This window comes from Palaemon carinicauda, chromosome 45 (genome assembly GCF_036898095.1).
Source record: "Palaemon carinicauda isolate YSFRI2023 chromosome 45, ASM3689809v2, whole genome shotgun sequence".
In the NCBI taxonomy this organism is placed as follows: domain Eukaryota; kingdom Metazoa; phylum Arthropoda; class Malacostraca; order Decapoda; family Palaemonidae; genus Palaemon; species Palaemon carinicauda.
The window spans coordinates 17,557,982-17,575,007 of NC_090769.1; the positions used below are offsets into that span (position 1 = coordinate 17,557,982).

General features: G+C 35.0%; 1 protein-coding gene across 1 annotated transcript in view; it reads right to left on the reverse strand.

The window, feature by feature from the left end:
- Positions 1-10,553: 10,553 nt before the first annotated feature.
- The window catches only part of LOC137634799 (uncharacterized), a 141,400-nt gene continuing 134,927 nt past the window's right edge, over positions 10,554-17,026 (reverse strand). The window contains exons 3-5 of the mRNA XM_068367344.1: positions 14,408-14,511; positions 11,403-11,590; positions 10,554-11,070 (exon numbers count right to left, since the gene is read on the reverse strand). Coding sequence (XP_068223445.1) covers positions 10,707-11,070; positions 11,403-11,590; positions 14,408-14,511 — 656 coding nt within the window. The 3' untranslated portion in view covers positions 10,554-10,706. The remainder of the gene's footprint in view (positions 11,071-11,402; positions 11,591-14,407; positions 14,512-17,026) is intronic.

A 17,026-nucleotide genomic window follows, 5' to 3' on the forward strand; every position in this document is an offset into this window, starting at 1 on the left:
CATAAAGTTAAACTAACATATACATCTACTATATATATATATATATATATATATATATATATATATATATATATATATATATATATGTATATATATATATATATATATATATATATATTTTTTTTTTTGTCCTGGGCTTGGAATACTTTTATGAAAAGAGGGAATAACATTATCAATTCTAAACCCGGCGAATGTGTGCATATGTGCATGAATGTTCCTTTTAGTATTTATATAACTAAACGGTATATGATTCCTTTTCATCCCATAGTGATGGAAGATATATTGGTATTAATTGAAATTGTGTTTGCGATAAAGTGGAAGGGCAATGAAAATATTTGAATAGTTCTGTCGTTGCTATGTCTATTAACGCACAAACAAATGTCTAGGCACCCTCCTAAATAAAAATGAAAATATGATATTGATCGCAATGCTTAAAATGATTATAAATAACTATTTTGGCTTCAACTCCCTGCTCATCAAATATGATATGTCGGTTTTTAATTGATTGCGTTTTATATTTTTTACCTTTTGAAATTCTTTCCACGGAAATACGACTTTTGACATATAGATTTCGTCAGCATCAAATGTCAGCGCCTGACAACAGGTTACGCTTTTTACAGGTAACCTGTTGAAATAAAAAGGGAGAGAGAGAGAGAGAGAGAGAGAGAGAGAGAGAGAGAGAGAGAGAGAGAGAGAGAGAGAGAGAGAGAGAGAGAGAGAGAAGCCGTAGTGCCTCGTGGTTTTTTTTTGTTGAATCGAATCCATGGCTTTCAATCTCCATCCGTCGCTGTTGTTGGAAATTTTCCTTTCAGTTCAGGGCTGATTCGCGATGCACAACAGGAAAAGCCTGCGTGAGGATTACAAAGAAAAAGGCCATTTAGCCTTCGTGAAAAGTGGACGACCTTTTGAGAGCTGTGAATTGTGATGTCGGAAAGGACGCTTCCTTCTTCGAAAGGGCAAAGTTAAATCTCATTTTTTTAAAATTGAATTTATCTCTCTCTCTCTCTCTCTCTCTCTCTCTCTCTCTCTCTCTCTCTCTCTCTCTCTCTCTCTCTCTCTCTCTCTCTCTCTCATACACATTTTCAGGATTTTAGATTTAAATTGCAATTTTATTAGTACAAACACTGAGAAACATTCCCGTCTTAACCTTTTTATACAAACATCAAACAGGCTTGTTTTAAGACGAATAGCCTTAAGAAGTATCAGGAGAATATTATGCAATTTTAGTCGAATATCATGACACAATATCGGGTAAAATGAATAAATACATTATAATCATTACTATTATTTAAAAGATTCCAAAACACAACAGAATACAAAAATGTGAAAAGGCGTAAGAAATGATTTATTATTATTATTATTATTATTATTATTATTATTATTATTATTATTATTATTATTATTATTATTATTTGGAAAGGCAGGATGCTATAAGCACAATGGATCCAACAGGATAAAATAGCCCAAATGAGAAAAGAAAATTAATAAATAAATGAAAATGAAACGTTAGAACTGCAGATTGTAAAATATCTTTAGATTAATAACAACATTAAAATCAATATGTCATATATAAACTATGAAGAGAGACATATTTCAGCTTGTTCAACATAAAAACATTCGCTGCATGCTTATGAAGAGATATTAATGTCAGCCTGTTCAACATGAAATCATTCCTGTAAGTTTGAACTTCTGAAGTTTCACTGATTCAACTGCCTGATTAGGAAGATTATTCCGCAGTCTGGTCACAGCTGGAATAAATCTTCTAGAATACTGTGTAGTATTGATCCTGGTGGTGGGAAAGGCAAAACTTAAAAATCCTATTAATTATTTACAAAGAACTAAGCTACGTAAATGCAATATTGTGTGTGTGTGTATATATATATATATATATATATATATATATATATATATATATATATATATATATATATATATATATATATATCATATATATACACACACACACATATATATATATATATACATATATATACATACATTTATACATATATATATATATATATATATATATATATATATATACATATATATATATATCTCATTCTTATGAGTAGATATCATTGGTGTGTGTGTATGTATGTATATATATATATATATATATATATATATATATATATATATATATATCATAGATATACACATAATTATGTTTATATATAATATATATGGGTGTGCACAAACACACAACTCTCTTCCTTGCATTAACCCTTCCTTATTCCTTTTGGTCTCTGGTCCTGTTGTAACTCAATTCCGTCGGCATCAATTGTTTCATGACATTCAAAAACTCGTGTGTGGACCTTTGAAGTCTTCAGAAGTTGTCTCTCCATCGTCTTATTTGTCTACTCCGCTATTTAATAAATAGATTATTTTCCGCTGGACCTTGGGATTTCATCTCCCTTCACAAAGGCCCATTTAAATCTTAGGGATGTGTGAAATTTAAGATAACAGGTTTTTTCTTTTTATAATTCATGACTTCAGTTATGACACCTCTCCAGGATCTTTCTTGCCTGTCCTGCTTAATACCATGTATTCAAATAGTCTGCATCTGTTCTAGGTTTTTTTTTTCTTCGTTGCAAAGATCAATAGAGAAATGTTTGCTTGTAAAGGTATAGAAGAAATATTCTGACTGATACTGTATCGTTATTTTAAAGTAAACATACCATGGGCATAAATAGATAATACTTTTCTGTTATTGGTTACATCCCCTTTATTTTCTGGTATTGTGACTTCATGTTGAATATCGCGTTTCTGTTTTGAGTTCTGTAATTAAGTTCTTGTATATCTATGAACTGTTGCAATCCCTTCCTCCAAAATAACCAAATTCCTTCAATTTTTCATCATTTTCGTCCTTGCATTCATTTTGAGGCATTAACACAAGCAATTATAGGGTAATTTCATACTTTCTTTTGCGATTATCTGCTAATATAAAGTAGGCAAAGAAGTGTTCCAGATTATTATGAATATATTTTATTTATAAATACATAGGAAAATACATCGAACATTGAATACATAAGTTTAATTTCTATATCTAACTATGTATGTAAATACACACACACATATATAAAAAGACATGTTTAAATATATTTATATGCATATATGAAAATACACTATACGGTACGTGCATTAAAGGATGCAGACCTACTATATAGATGTGTAAATGTGGATGTATTTTCACATATGTATACATTCGAATCATTGTGTATATGTTATATATATATATATATATATATATATATATATATATATATATATATATATATATATATATATATATATATATATATATATACAGTATATATATATATATATATATATATATATATATATATATATATATATATATATATATATATATATATATATATATCATCTCTTCCTACGCCTATTAAATAGCAAGATGAATAAATAAGACTTACTTCGATTTATACGATATTTTTTAGCATTATCCTAAAGAGGGACCCTGAACTTGTAAAGAAACCCTTGATATAAGTAATACGATTTCGTAAGTAAATTTTTAATATAGTACATCAGTCTAATTCTGCTTGACCATTTTACTGTGGTGTCCTTTTGCATGGAAGTTCAGGGTCGGGTATCCTACGAGGTCCAGTCCTGAATCAAGTACTAAAAGGAAGCATTTGTTATCCTCAGATTGGAAGATCTTGGTGAACGGACAGGAAGGAAAGTACAGAGGATTCTGTTTAGTGCGTTGCTTAAGTTGAGGGTTTTTATCCTGTGCTATTTTTTGTGCACGCTTCCAGGCGCGTGCTTTTGTGGCTTTGAGCTAAATTTACACTTTCTCCCTATGTGAGTTCATTTTTGTGCGCGCGCGCCCGAGTGTGCCCGTGAGTTTTTCCGTCTGAAATATATATATATATATTTTGTGATAAGCTAAATTTACACTTTCTTCCTATGTGAGTTCATTTTTTTGTGCGCGCGCCCGAGTGTGCCCGTGAGTTTTTCCGTCTGAATTATATATATTTTTTTGTGTTAAGCTAAATTTACACTTTCTTCCTATGTGATTTCATTTTTTTGTGCGCGCGCGCGCGCCCGAGTGTGCCCGTGAGTTTTTCCGTCTGAATTATATATATTTTTTTGTGTTAAGCTAAATTTACACTTTCTTCCTATGTGAGTTCATTTTTGTGCGCGCGCGCGCCTGAGTGTGCTCGTGAGTTTTTTCCGTCTGAAATATATATATATTTTTTTGTGACCAAAATCTGGCCATTTTGAAGAGTCGCGTTTGATGAAAGGTACTCGTATGAAGGTATTAGAAAACTATCTATTCTCTGCTAGATCCTGAACCCTAGCTTTTACTAGACAATACTCGCATAAAAATAGTTATCTTGAAACAGCTGATGGTGCTCATGCATCGTAAGAATAATCTGTGGTTCGCTTAGTTTCGACATCAAAAAGAGCTTTTAATTAAAAACTGCACCGTATTACAATTCAATGTAAGATCGATGACTACTACTACTGCTACTATGACTACTATTATTAATATTAGACACAATGATACGTTATAATAACATTATTGGTAGTAATAGTGACGACGTCAGTGATGGTATTCTAAGTAAAAATAGTACTTTTATTTGACACTAGAAAACTGAATGAGATATCCTGAACTAAGTTCAAAGCAACTTAACACTTGCCAGAAATATCACAATTTTCCCCAACCATTCTCAACGGTTTGAGTGAGCACTTGTGTTTCGTGTGAGTGTTCTGGAAGCAAATGTTTTCAGTTAGTGCTTGCTGTTCATTGACTTTCTTCAATGTAGGCTTACACGACACTGAAAAAGAATGCTATACGCAATGTTAAGTCTTTGTGAAAAATTTGCTAAAAACAACGTTGAATGAAACGTCACAATATGTTACATGCAATATTCAATTCAACGTCATTGCGCCAGCGTTCTATAAGTAACGTTATTAGATTTATTCACTTTTCATAAAACCTCTAAAATTCATTAAGGATGAATAGCTTCAAATCCTTTCCGAAATGACTAAATTTTCCAGTCTAACAAAAGTTAAATTAGGCTTCGGACTCATCTCTTTCAGGATTGCTGCTTCTTGACTAAAACTTCTCGCAATAACCTGACAATTTTTTTGTAATTTCTCAACATTGTCAGATTAAGCTACTGACAACTGTAGTAATTAAATAGTGTAAAGTTAATTATTTTAAGTAGCATTCCGTTTCAGTGTTGGTAAGTCTACCAGATCTTGTAGATTAGACAACCAAGGACAGTTTCGTTGGGATAATAAACCGATTTAGGAGAATGAAGAGCAGACTACTTGTAATAAAAATTAGTTTAGTATTTTATGGATTTATGATGCAAATATACCGGAAAATGGAAAACAGTTTAAACAAGAACTCTTTTATATATATATATATATATATATATATATATATATATATATATATATATATATATATATATATATATATATATATATATATATATATATATATATATAGTAGGAAGAGAATATCTGTAAAAAAAATTTGATAGGAAAAGAAAAAAAATCGCCCCAATTAACCTCGGTGTATTATTATGAGATATTTTCAATATTGCAATACTGGGACAAATGGGAAAAACATTAGGTTTCAAATACATGAGACTGAATATACTCATAGCTTTAATTATGACACATAGTTATGAAGGACAGCGACTTGAAATCCATGGGCTAATTAGAGAGACGTGTGTAACCATGCTTGAATAAAATGAAAAAAATAGAGGTCTAACGATAAATTGAAAAATCTGTGATGTGGCTCAGTTCTCCAAGCCATACTATACTCAATTTTTTTTTAATGAGGCGCATTTGCACTGACTCGCAGCGGTGCCCCTTTAGCTTGGAAAAAGTTTCCTGCTATTTGATTGGTAAGAATGATCTTGTCCAACCAATCAGCGATCAGGAAACTTTTCCGAGTGAACAGGGCACCCCTGCGAGTCGGTGCAAAGCTGCCTCACCAAAAAGAATTTACTATAGGTGTGCCAGAGTATTGCCTATATAGTGAAAAATGTAATCCAGACCCAGTTTCCAGAAGCGGATATACAGTAAGCCTACATAGAAAGTCGTCTTGAACACACTAACAATAACTAAAGAGGACACTAAGGAACAAAGAAACGGCTTCATAAAATACCAGATTTGTGTCCCCGGGCGAAAAAGGGAGGAGGAGGTAATTGAAATGTTGCCTGCTCCACTGGGAGCCGTAAGAGTGTCAAGAGGGATTTCCAAAAAATCCACAACTTTCATCAAGATCAGGGAGCACGTCTTTTATAAAGGAAAATACAGGATAAAACCCTCACTGATGCAATGGGTTTTGGTCGGGGAGGAGAAACAAAGGCTAAGATGGATTCGAAATGGCGTCTTAATAATACAGGTTGACTTTGATAGAATTGTTAGCTTTTCTTTCAATTTACAATAAAATTTGTATCCTTTCATAAATTATTATACATATATTGTAAGCCATTGATCTATATTATTAGAAAGTGATTTGCCGTATTCTTTTTTAGTCAAGTTGGAAACTACATAGGCTAAATGGGAAACAATATTAAACAGAATAGTATGTATTCTTTGGTGTTTGATAGTTTTTGTCTTAGAATATTGAAGGTCGTTCAACGAAACTTTCCATGGTGTCGCGACATCTACTTATCGAATTAAATCCTGTAATTTACTGTCATAGCTGGTGGGTGGTCTTTTTGTCCGATGTCACTTCGTCCGACGACACTTCGTCCACATCTTTTTGTCCTATGTCTTTTCGTCCGGTGGACTTTTGGTCCTACGACATTTGGTCCAACTTATAAAGAAAACAAGTGTTTTAAGGGATTGTTATTACCGTTTACTGCACTTCTGTGTTATAAGTTTATACCTTATTGGCATTTATGATATAGTAATATGCTCATTTTCTAATTACTCCATTAGGCATGCTTAACGTTCTCTCTCTCTCTCTCTCTCTCTCTCTCTCTCTCTCTCTCTCTCTCTCTCTCTCTCTCTCTCTCTCTCTATATATATATATATATATATATATATATATATATATATGTATGTATGTATATATATATATATATATATATATATATATATATATATATATATATATATTTATATAATGTTTGTGTGCTGCAAGTTTAGTACTTCAGTTTCTGAATCTGCCCATCCCAAAATGGCAAAGTTCATACAATCAGCGGAGAAGAAAATAAACTTAGTAGGTGAAAGTAACTAACATTACGAATTTCTTTCGACTAATACAAAACTTGGAAAAGAACACTGGATGTGTGAGAAATGGCAGCGGTGTTCAGCGCGCCTTCACATTCACTCAATCATTAGAATCCTTTTTTTTTTTAATCATTCATTATTTTACATGTGTTATTATGAGAATTACCAACTTCTGTTTTTTTTTTATTTTCACTTCAGATGTTAGTTTTTATACTTCTTACCTTTAATACTAAAAGAATCAGCTACGCTTAAAAGTTATCATTCCGCAAAGAGTAGTTTTGTTGAGCATTTTTTTTTTCTTTTTTTTTTATATCGTCAGACACTTCCATTTAATTTTACTTTCGTAGATAGTTATTTTCACTCCTCTACTTTGGAGTTTGGCAATAATTATTATGAACAACAAGGGAGAAAGAGGTCCTTACAAGGTTTAATTTTCTATTGAGGAAGTTATAGATTGGCTAAGGTTTTTTTCTTTTAAAATTGGACCATATGTCGTTGGACCAAAAGTCCACCGGACGAAAAGACATTGGACAAAATGACGTGGACGAAGTGTCGTCGGACGAAGTGACATCGGACGAAAAGTCGGTACACGTCATAGCTTTGTATTTTACTTAATTAAGTCCTGTTACAAGAATATCCAATTTATTTCTGTATGGTTCGTCGTCTTTATCGGTTTAGACTTTGATTTGATCAGCAGTTACGACCAGGAAACTCTTAATTATTATATATTTTTTTGGTGAGATTGTCACATGCTGTTGGAAATTTCAATAAAATTACCTTTTCTTTAACTATTCAAAATATAGCGAACGTCACGAGACTTGAACACTACAAATTTAAAGTCCTATGAAAAGAGAGCTACCAACACGTGATGAATATGTACATAGAGATATAATCACTGTTAAATGAAAAGAATATTGTGACTCTAAACATATATAAATATACGTTAGCAATGACAAACACGCATGTTGATTCAAAGCATCAAAAATCTCAAAAGTCGAAATGCAAGTGGACACATTCCCGCGAAAGTCACCGACCTCCAGATTTCATTTCAGCTCTGACGCAGGATTGGCAGCTTCGAAATTCCTGATTAGTGAAAAAATTTCATTCTTTTACCTTTTATTACTTTTTTTTTCAATAAAGTCTAAATATAGAAACATAGTTAGGTTAATAGCTAGCATACGTCTTTTAACCAGAAATAGGAATAAGATTTAAGATTATCGAAATTGGAAAATAATTTCGCATTAAATTAGACCTTATATTAGATAGAGAACTTCGTAATTTAGTTTGGTTAAGAACGAACTATCGTTCATTTCAACCAAAGACAACCTGATTTAATGTTGGCCTAAATTAATATGTAGTTTATTCATAGATAATCTAATAATAGCACAGGCCCAATATATTATTACTTTGGCAATTGTGAATCAATCATTTTGTTATGTATAGCAGAACTCACAATTTAGGTGGCTTATTAAGACCTAAAGATATGGAAAAACCCAATCTAATACACATTAATGTCATGTAAGATTTTTTTTTCTTACTCGCAGATACACACTTCCATACAGCCGTACCAAGTACATTACTTAACGCATTCTTTGTCATCCTGTAATACTTAGCTTTAATCATATATAGAGGTATTTTAAAATGATGGTTTCTTAAGAAATACTCTAACGGCGAGGAGCTTGGACCCACATCAATTTGATTACATAATAAAAAAGTAGAGAGACTTATGAACGGATAATTGATCATATAAATAGCGTTAGGTGCTAACACATGTATTGCAAACTATAGTCAATTTTTTTTAGCGAGGCAGATTTGCACAAACTCGCAGGGGTGCCCTTTTAGCTCGGAAAAGTTTCCTGATCGCTGATTGGTTGGACAAGATAATTCTAACCAATCAGCGATCAGGAAACTTTTCCGAGCTAAAAGAACACCGCTGCGAGTCGGTGCAAATGCGCCTCATTAAAAAATTTACTATAAATTCCTTCATCCTTTACCTCTGATCCATCTCCATTTGGGGGGGGGGGGGGGGGGGCATCATTGCTGCCAGTTGTATACCTCGTACATTCTACAGAGTCTGCAGCTTCCCTTCAGTCTCCTAACTGCGCCCACATTTGACCCTTCTACTTCATTGCTCTCCCTGTTTCTCTTCTTCCATTTCACTTCCCAAATGCTTTTAGGTTGTATAGCGTGATTTCCCCATGTGGCTCCTCGGCACTGAATGGCCTCCACAGCCACCAACGCTTGGCCATATTGCCCACATTCCATGCATCTATCCTCTTATCGTAATCAACATATTTCTATTCCTGATTTATGTCTTTCTTTGAGCATGAATAATTCATGCGTAATCTGGAGAGCTGGATGCCTTGCTGGATCCGCAGTTTTCGTTTAGATATACGTCAAGATTTGGAAATGGAAGATAGGTTCATTTTTTAAAAGAATATACGGTGTCCTTTAAATGTATGTCGAGGAACACTTTGCTAGACATGTTAAATGTAGATAATTTTCTGATTCTAAGCCGAATAGAACACGCCATTAAAATATGTTCATATTAAGAAATATAGATTTTTAGAATTGTGAACATAATGCCTGCCTATATTCAAATGTAAATACACCAAAAAAATAGTGATAAACTGCATCTGTCATTCTGATTATGCAGACATCATATATACATAGGTATGTGTATATATATGTATGTATATGTATGTAAGTATATATATGCATATATATGTCTATATTAGTTTATGTGAGAGAGTGAATACATATGAAAGAACATACTGTATATACATATATGTTGACACGCTTCTATGTATGATTACATTGTTGATCACTTAACTCCTGAGCATTAACAAGTCTGTTTCAGGGAGCATTTGAAAGCTCCCTGTTAAGTCGATTCATTTTTTTCTTTTTGGACAAGCTGCTTAGTTTCAAACTGCTAGCGGGTATTACTTTTTAGATATTCCTTTTGGAAAATAATTCATAAACCTTATCAACTTGAATGCATTATTCCATTTCTCTGGAGCTTTGTTTATACACTCTTTGATCTCATAATTCATATGGGAAATATATTGTTCGCGTAAAATCACGTGGAAAATCTTACCTTTTAAAAACTCGCCTTTTACACCTCGTTTTCGTAATGATTCTTCTTTTTAATGTATATTCATTATACATAAACCATTCCTGAAAGGTTATTAGGTTGGATGTTCTACGTAGCTGTATTATTAAAACATCCTTGAACGATTTTCTATACTATTTTTTTTTTCATTTACATGTGATTCTATTGTCCATATGCCAACATCAATAGATAGTTAACTTTCTTTTCCTGCCTTTTCTCTCTAGGACGCTTTTCAACGAAAATGTATTGTTAAATTTTCTATTGAGCTTTATACACTTTTGATCAACTAATTGATTGAAAAATAACTTTTTTATCCATTAGTGAAGTAAAAGCAAACACCGGGCTTTGGTTCATCCAAGACATTTTAGACGTTAGTGGCTGCCAGGTGTAGACCGGAGGACATTAGGTTTCTCTCCTGCATCACCAGGGAGACCAGATCCACGGCGCTCTTCACCTTCCTCTGAGGGTCGAGGTTCTTCACGCTCAGAGCCGACGGGGACCTCGATAATCCAAGGTATCCCCCGGCTAAGGATCCCCGGCCGTAGATTTCCGGGGCGCCCCAGTCGTATCTTCCTCCAACGGCACCGCCTTCGCATAACGTGAGGTCGGATGTGCTTTGTATGTTGATGTTGATGCAAGGTCCTACTTGGGCAGGGGTGGGTCTGGGAGGGGGAGACGGGGCCGTGTAGGCGGGTTGGTAAGGTTCCAGCATCCTTAGCTTGCCCCATCTGCAAGTGGAAAGACAGTGAGGCTAATGATAGATAAAGGTTATGATATTGCAAGATAAACTCTCAATGTTTTCGTGATCAATATCATTAAGACATTATAAAATACAATAATGGGGATAATAATATTTTCGTAATGTCGGTGAATCGCAATGATTAAAAAATTGAATAAAATCTAGAGAATTTTATTAGAGAGCAGAAAATGTAATATAAAAATATGTCATGTGTACTTTTATTCTAAAGAGGACGGGCTTAGACTGGAATTGACATCCTAGGTTCCAGATTTCATCCTGTTACCGACCAACTCTCGCATGACCCTCCATATTTTGACTTACCTGTTTATGAATAGAGTGATGGCTCCCGCCCACAGCATGAGGACGACCAACACCAGGGCGATTTCCTCAGCTCTGACGGTGACTGTCCCCAAAGACACGACTGGCGGGGAGGGAACCTTGTGGAAGTTGTCTCGACCGCCTGTGTGACTGACGGTGTTACGTCCACCGCCGGAACCATCGCTGTTCACCTTTCGAGGAAAAGACGGATCTTAGATATGGGGTAATAACGCCTATGCTTCTAAAGAAATTCTATACTGGTATATTTTAGTTCGAGGTGAGGATGGCAGGTTCATCATTGCCAAGATTCTTTGGCAGGATGTGTTGTACTATGCTAGCTAAATTTTTAGATTTATTTCAGAAGCAGGTCTTCTGAAAGGTATTTAACTTTTATAAGGGCATCTTCGCTTTATAGTTTTAAATTTAATTTCTTTTTATTCCTTATATATAACAAATCATATCGGCGTCAATGATCTTTGATAGCAGGATGCCAGAAAACTCAATATCTGTCAGTCAATTTGCCATGAAACAAAAAAAAAAATAGTAGCTTTTATTTCATTTGAATGATCAGTTCCCCATTATTTTTATCTTGACACAACAATTGCTAGAAAGTCTTTGTATTCGTTCTATGAACTATCTGTGCAATTATATATAGAAATAAGTCCTAACAATAAGTGAAACCAGGAAAGTGACAATTTGAAAATAATAACCAGCCTTTTAGTATTGTTTCTTTCTACCATTATGCTCTAACGATTGTCATACTGTAATATGCTTTGATATTAGGATATCTGAATTTTGTCCGTTATTTCATGGCTCGATAGCGAATTTTTTTATGGGGTGGGGTGTCCTGTTTGTATAGGGTAGGCTGTCCTGTTTATATGGGGTGGGGTGTCCTGTTTGTATAGGGTAGGCTGTCCTGTTTGTATGGGGTGGGGTGTCCTGTTTGTATGGGATGGTTGTCCTGTTTGTATGGGGTGGGGTGTCCTGTTTGTATGGGGTGGGGTGTCCTGTTTGTATAGGGTAGGTTGTCCTGTTTGTATGGGGTGGGGTGTCCTGTTTGTATGGGGTGGGGTGTCCTGTTTGTATAGGATAGGCTGTCCTGTTTGTATGGGGTGGGGTGTCCTATTTGTATAGGGTAGGCTGTCCTGTTTGTATGGGGTGGGGTATCCTGTTTGTATGGGATGGTTGTCCTGTTTGTATAGGGTGGGGTGTCCTGTTTGTATGGGGTGGGGTGTCCTGTTTGTATAGGGTAGGCTGTCCTGTTTGTGTGGGGTGGGGTGTCCTGTTTTTATGGGATGGGTGTCCTGTTTGCATGGGGTGGGGTGTCCTGTTTGTATAGGGTAGGCTGTCCTGTTTGTATGGGGTGGGGTGTCCTGTTTGTATAGGGTAGGCTGTCCTGTTTGTATGGGGTGGGGTATCCTGTTTGTATGGGATGGTTGTCCTGTTTGTATGGGGTGGGGTGTCCTGTTTGTATAGGGTAGGCTGTCCTGTTTGTATGGGGTGGGGTGTCCTGTTTGTATAGGGTAGGCTGTCCTGTTTGTATGGGGTGGGGTGTCCTGTTTGTATAGGGTAGGCTGTCCTGTTTGTATGGGGTGGGGTATCCTGTTTGTATGGAATGGTTGTCCTGTTTGTATGGGGTGGGGTGTCCTGTTTGTATGGGGTGGGGTGTCCTGTTTGTATAGGGTAGGCTGTCCTGTTTGTATTGGGTGGGGTGTCCTGTTTGTATGGGATGGGTGTCCTGTTTGTATGGGGTGGGGTGTCCTGTTTGTATAGGGTAGGCTGTCCTGTTTGTATGGGGTGGGGTGTCCTGTTTGTATAGGGTAGGCTGTCCTGTTTGTATGGGGTGGGGTGTCCTGTTTGTATGGGATGGGTGTCCTGTTTGTATGGGATGGGTGTCCTGTTTATATGGGGTGGGGTATCCTGTTTGTATGGGAGGGGTGTCCTGTTTGTTTGGGGTGGGGTGTCCTGTTTGTATAGGGTAGGCTGTCCTGTTTGTATGGGGTGGGGTGTCCTGTTTGTATAGGGTAGGCTGTCCTGTTTGTATGGGGTGGGGTGTCCTGTTTGTATGGGATGGGTGTCCTGTTTGTATGGGGTGGGGTGTCCTGTTTGTATAGGGTAGGCTGTCCTGTTTGTATGGGGTGGGGTGTCCTGTTTGTATGGGATGGGTGTCCTGTTTGTATGGGGTGGGGTGTCCTGTTTGTATGGGAGGGGTGTCCTGTTTGTATAGGGTAGGCTGTCCTGTTTGTATGGGGTGGGGTGTCCTGTTTGTGTGGGTTGGGGTGTCCTGTTTGTATGGGGTGGGTGTCCTGATTGTATGGGGTGGGGTGTCCTGTTTGTATGGGGTGGGGTGTCCTGTTTGTATGGGGTAGGCTGTCCTGTTTGTATGGGATGGGTATCCTGTTTGTATGGGGTGGGGTTTCTTGTTTGTATGGGGTGGGGTATCCTGTAGTATTAGTGATATTGTTTTACTTATCATTCAAATTATTTACAATTTAGAATTTATGCGGATTATTACCAAAACATTCTGAAGTTGGCGTAGTTAAACAGGTGACGATAATCTGAGCAAGACCATAAATATTCATATTCCTGCAGTTTGTATTTCAGATCAATATCTATCCACATATTATTTCATGCATCTCGTATAATGATCAATATCACATTTCTTATAGACTGTGAAAGCAAATATTATTAGAATTTGGAAAACAATAATTATTTTTCATCATGATTGTTTTGATTTTTATGATAATTGATAAGAAGATTTTAATTGGTATTATCATTATTACTGTTATTATAGATGCTGGTATTATTATTCAACTTACTATACTTACTGTAAGTATCATATATGTGTTATTCCTCTTACTATATTTAGTGTAAGTATCATATACTGTATGTATTGAAATTGGTACAGGCATCTGCTTCCAAAATATGAAACAAACCAACCCTACTCGCTTATCACGGCGTTAGTTGTTATCAAGACGGAAATCGTAGAGGTAAACTTAATTCCAAACCTTGCCGGGGTAAATGTTGGAGTTGACCTTGGCTAATCCTGGGGACACGACCACCTCTGGAAACTGATGCTTGGGAATCTGTTGTGGGTATGCTTGGGTCCTCTCTGCAAAGGAGAGAAAGAGAGATAGTAGGAGTGTCGATAGATTAATTATCTGCAAGCTACGTTTTATGATTTGTTTAGTATCCAAGCAGGAAATACGCGTCATAGCAAAAGTGGACAGTTTAAAAATCGTGACATTGTCTTGAAAGAGTTCTGAGAAAGGAAACACGAATTAGGATATCGATAAAATGAAAGACAAACTTATTTATGTTATGCTCTTAATACCATTTTTATTTTTTTGGGGGTGAAATACTAATCACTAATCAAATTTGAAGCGAATTTTACTTGTACAAAGAGCTTTCAAAATCTATTCGAAGTCAGAATATTGACTTCATATATACATTAGTATGCTTTCTCTTCCATTTGCAGCGTTTCCGTTTCTTTTATTTCTTTATGTTCTTTGTCCTTATAATATTTCTGTCCTTAGCAACGTTATTTCTTTATGTTCTTTGTCCTTATAATATTTCTGTCCTTAGCAACGTTATTTCGTTTCAAAGGATGGCTTTGCTTCACAATAATAATTTGATTCACAACATTTCTTTCGTGACAAAACTTGAAACGTTCTAAATTGTTTTAATTTTAAATAACGTTTTTCTTCATTATGAATTTCGTATTAGGTATATACAAGTGAAATTTTATAATGGCTTGAAATGGAGAAGTATTTATTTTTTGCAATGTCAGTCGCATCAATGAAATGACTAGCAAAACTCATCTCTTGAATTCCGAAAAAGGAATAGTTCTTTAACAAAGTCAAGGGCGCGTGTAATTCTTAAACAGGATAATAAATTGCTGTTCTTGCTTTATGTGAATAATTCTTTCCATAAATACAAATACTTATACTCATAACCTTGAGAAGTGACAGATGTTAGTGATAAATGACCAGAAGACTGATTTTTCGTCTCAATTATTTGTCTTGTTTTTATCAAAATTAAGGATTGACAGACAGACGAGTGCCATACTATGTTACATTAACAAATGATTTTCCTGATTTCACCGGAGTGTTGGTTATCTGAATCTGTTACTAAAATACAGTTCAAAAGAAAAGTAAATGAAAAATCTACGTGGATAGGTGGGAAGAATAAGAATAAGTAAAACATGTACAGTATGGCAGTGAATTGAAGTGTCTCATCAGGCTGTATTAAATCGAAATAAATTTCTTATAGAGGATACTCCAGCTTTATATCTGTTAATTTACCCCTAGTAGGAATTGATTGATCAGGTTTGCATGACTTGCCGATAGAGTCCCATATTTCTTAAGTCCCATCGGTTGATAATTAGTATCGAGAGATTTTTTTTTTTTTCATGAGACACTGAACAACACATGATTACGCTCAAGTGTGATAATGTCCGAGCGGCTTTCAAATCTTGGTAAAAAACGGAATAGGCCTACCTGTAATGTAAACCGTCCGAAATTAGCCCAATGTTTTATCTCAATGTTAGTTAAATCCAACTAGCATTTTCAAGCTTACAATTATTGTCTTTATGTGAATGCATTAATTTTATGATTATAAAGGATAGTAAAAGAGCTGAACAAACGTTTGAGAACTGTGGAAATACAACGATAAAACACCAAATGTTTATGCAAATGACATCCCCGTTCTCTGCTTTTGTGTTTTAGTTACCTGAATAAAATTCAAGAACGATCCTTTCTGGGGACATTGCACAAAGGAAACTCAAAGAACCACATGATATGAGGCCACGTTTGATGTTCTATATCCCAAATATGGAAATGAAGCCTAAATATCACAAGGGAAATGAAGGATCACTTGTCTGTGCCAGGTTGTCCATACGATGGTTTTTTTTTTTTTTTTTTTTTTTTTTTTTTTTTTTTTTTTTTGAGTCATTTCAAAGATAATTTTTTTTCGAGTTCAACATCTTACCAATCACATGGTAAGTGGTGGTCTCAGCAATTTATTAATTACCGCGGGAAATAATCAGTACCTGTTACATTTCACGTCGCTTGAATATAACATAAATTTATGTGTATGTTTACATGAATTAATGTTTGTATGCAAACAATAATTCAGGCATACGAGTATACTCCCATTACATACATAGGTGGTTTCGTATATTCTTACGCACGCTCATTCAAATTAGTTACGCTTTTGATAACTTATATCCATGGGGAAATACATATGATCAGTGAATATGCCTTGGCCTGGATTCGAACTTGTGCATTTTTGGCTTTGGTATAGGTGTGACTTATATGCTCTTTCGATGGCTGATTGAAAAACTTGAAGTAATTTTTCTCAAATACTGAAAGAATAGAGAGTCAAAACCTGTCCAGAGTATGTTCACTTAATGCTAGATATTTCCAAGGCAAAGTAAACTCAATATTAAGGAATATTTGTTGTAACATTTGGAAGTATGAAAAAGTCACGTGGAAACTTGATGAACTACTTATAAACAATATATTTAAATACAATTGTCATTTTTAAAGTAGCTGTAATTTGTAACCTAGCGGTGTACTATTTTTTATGTTGTCGTATTATTTCTCTTTTTTATTTACCACTGTCGC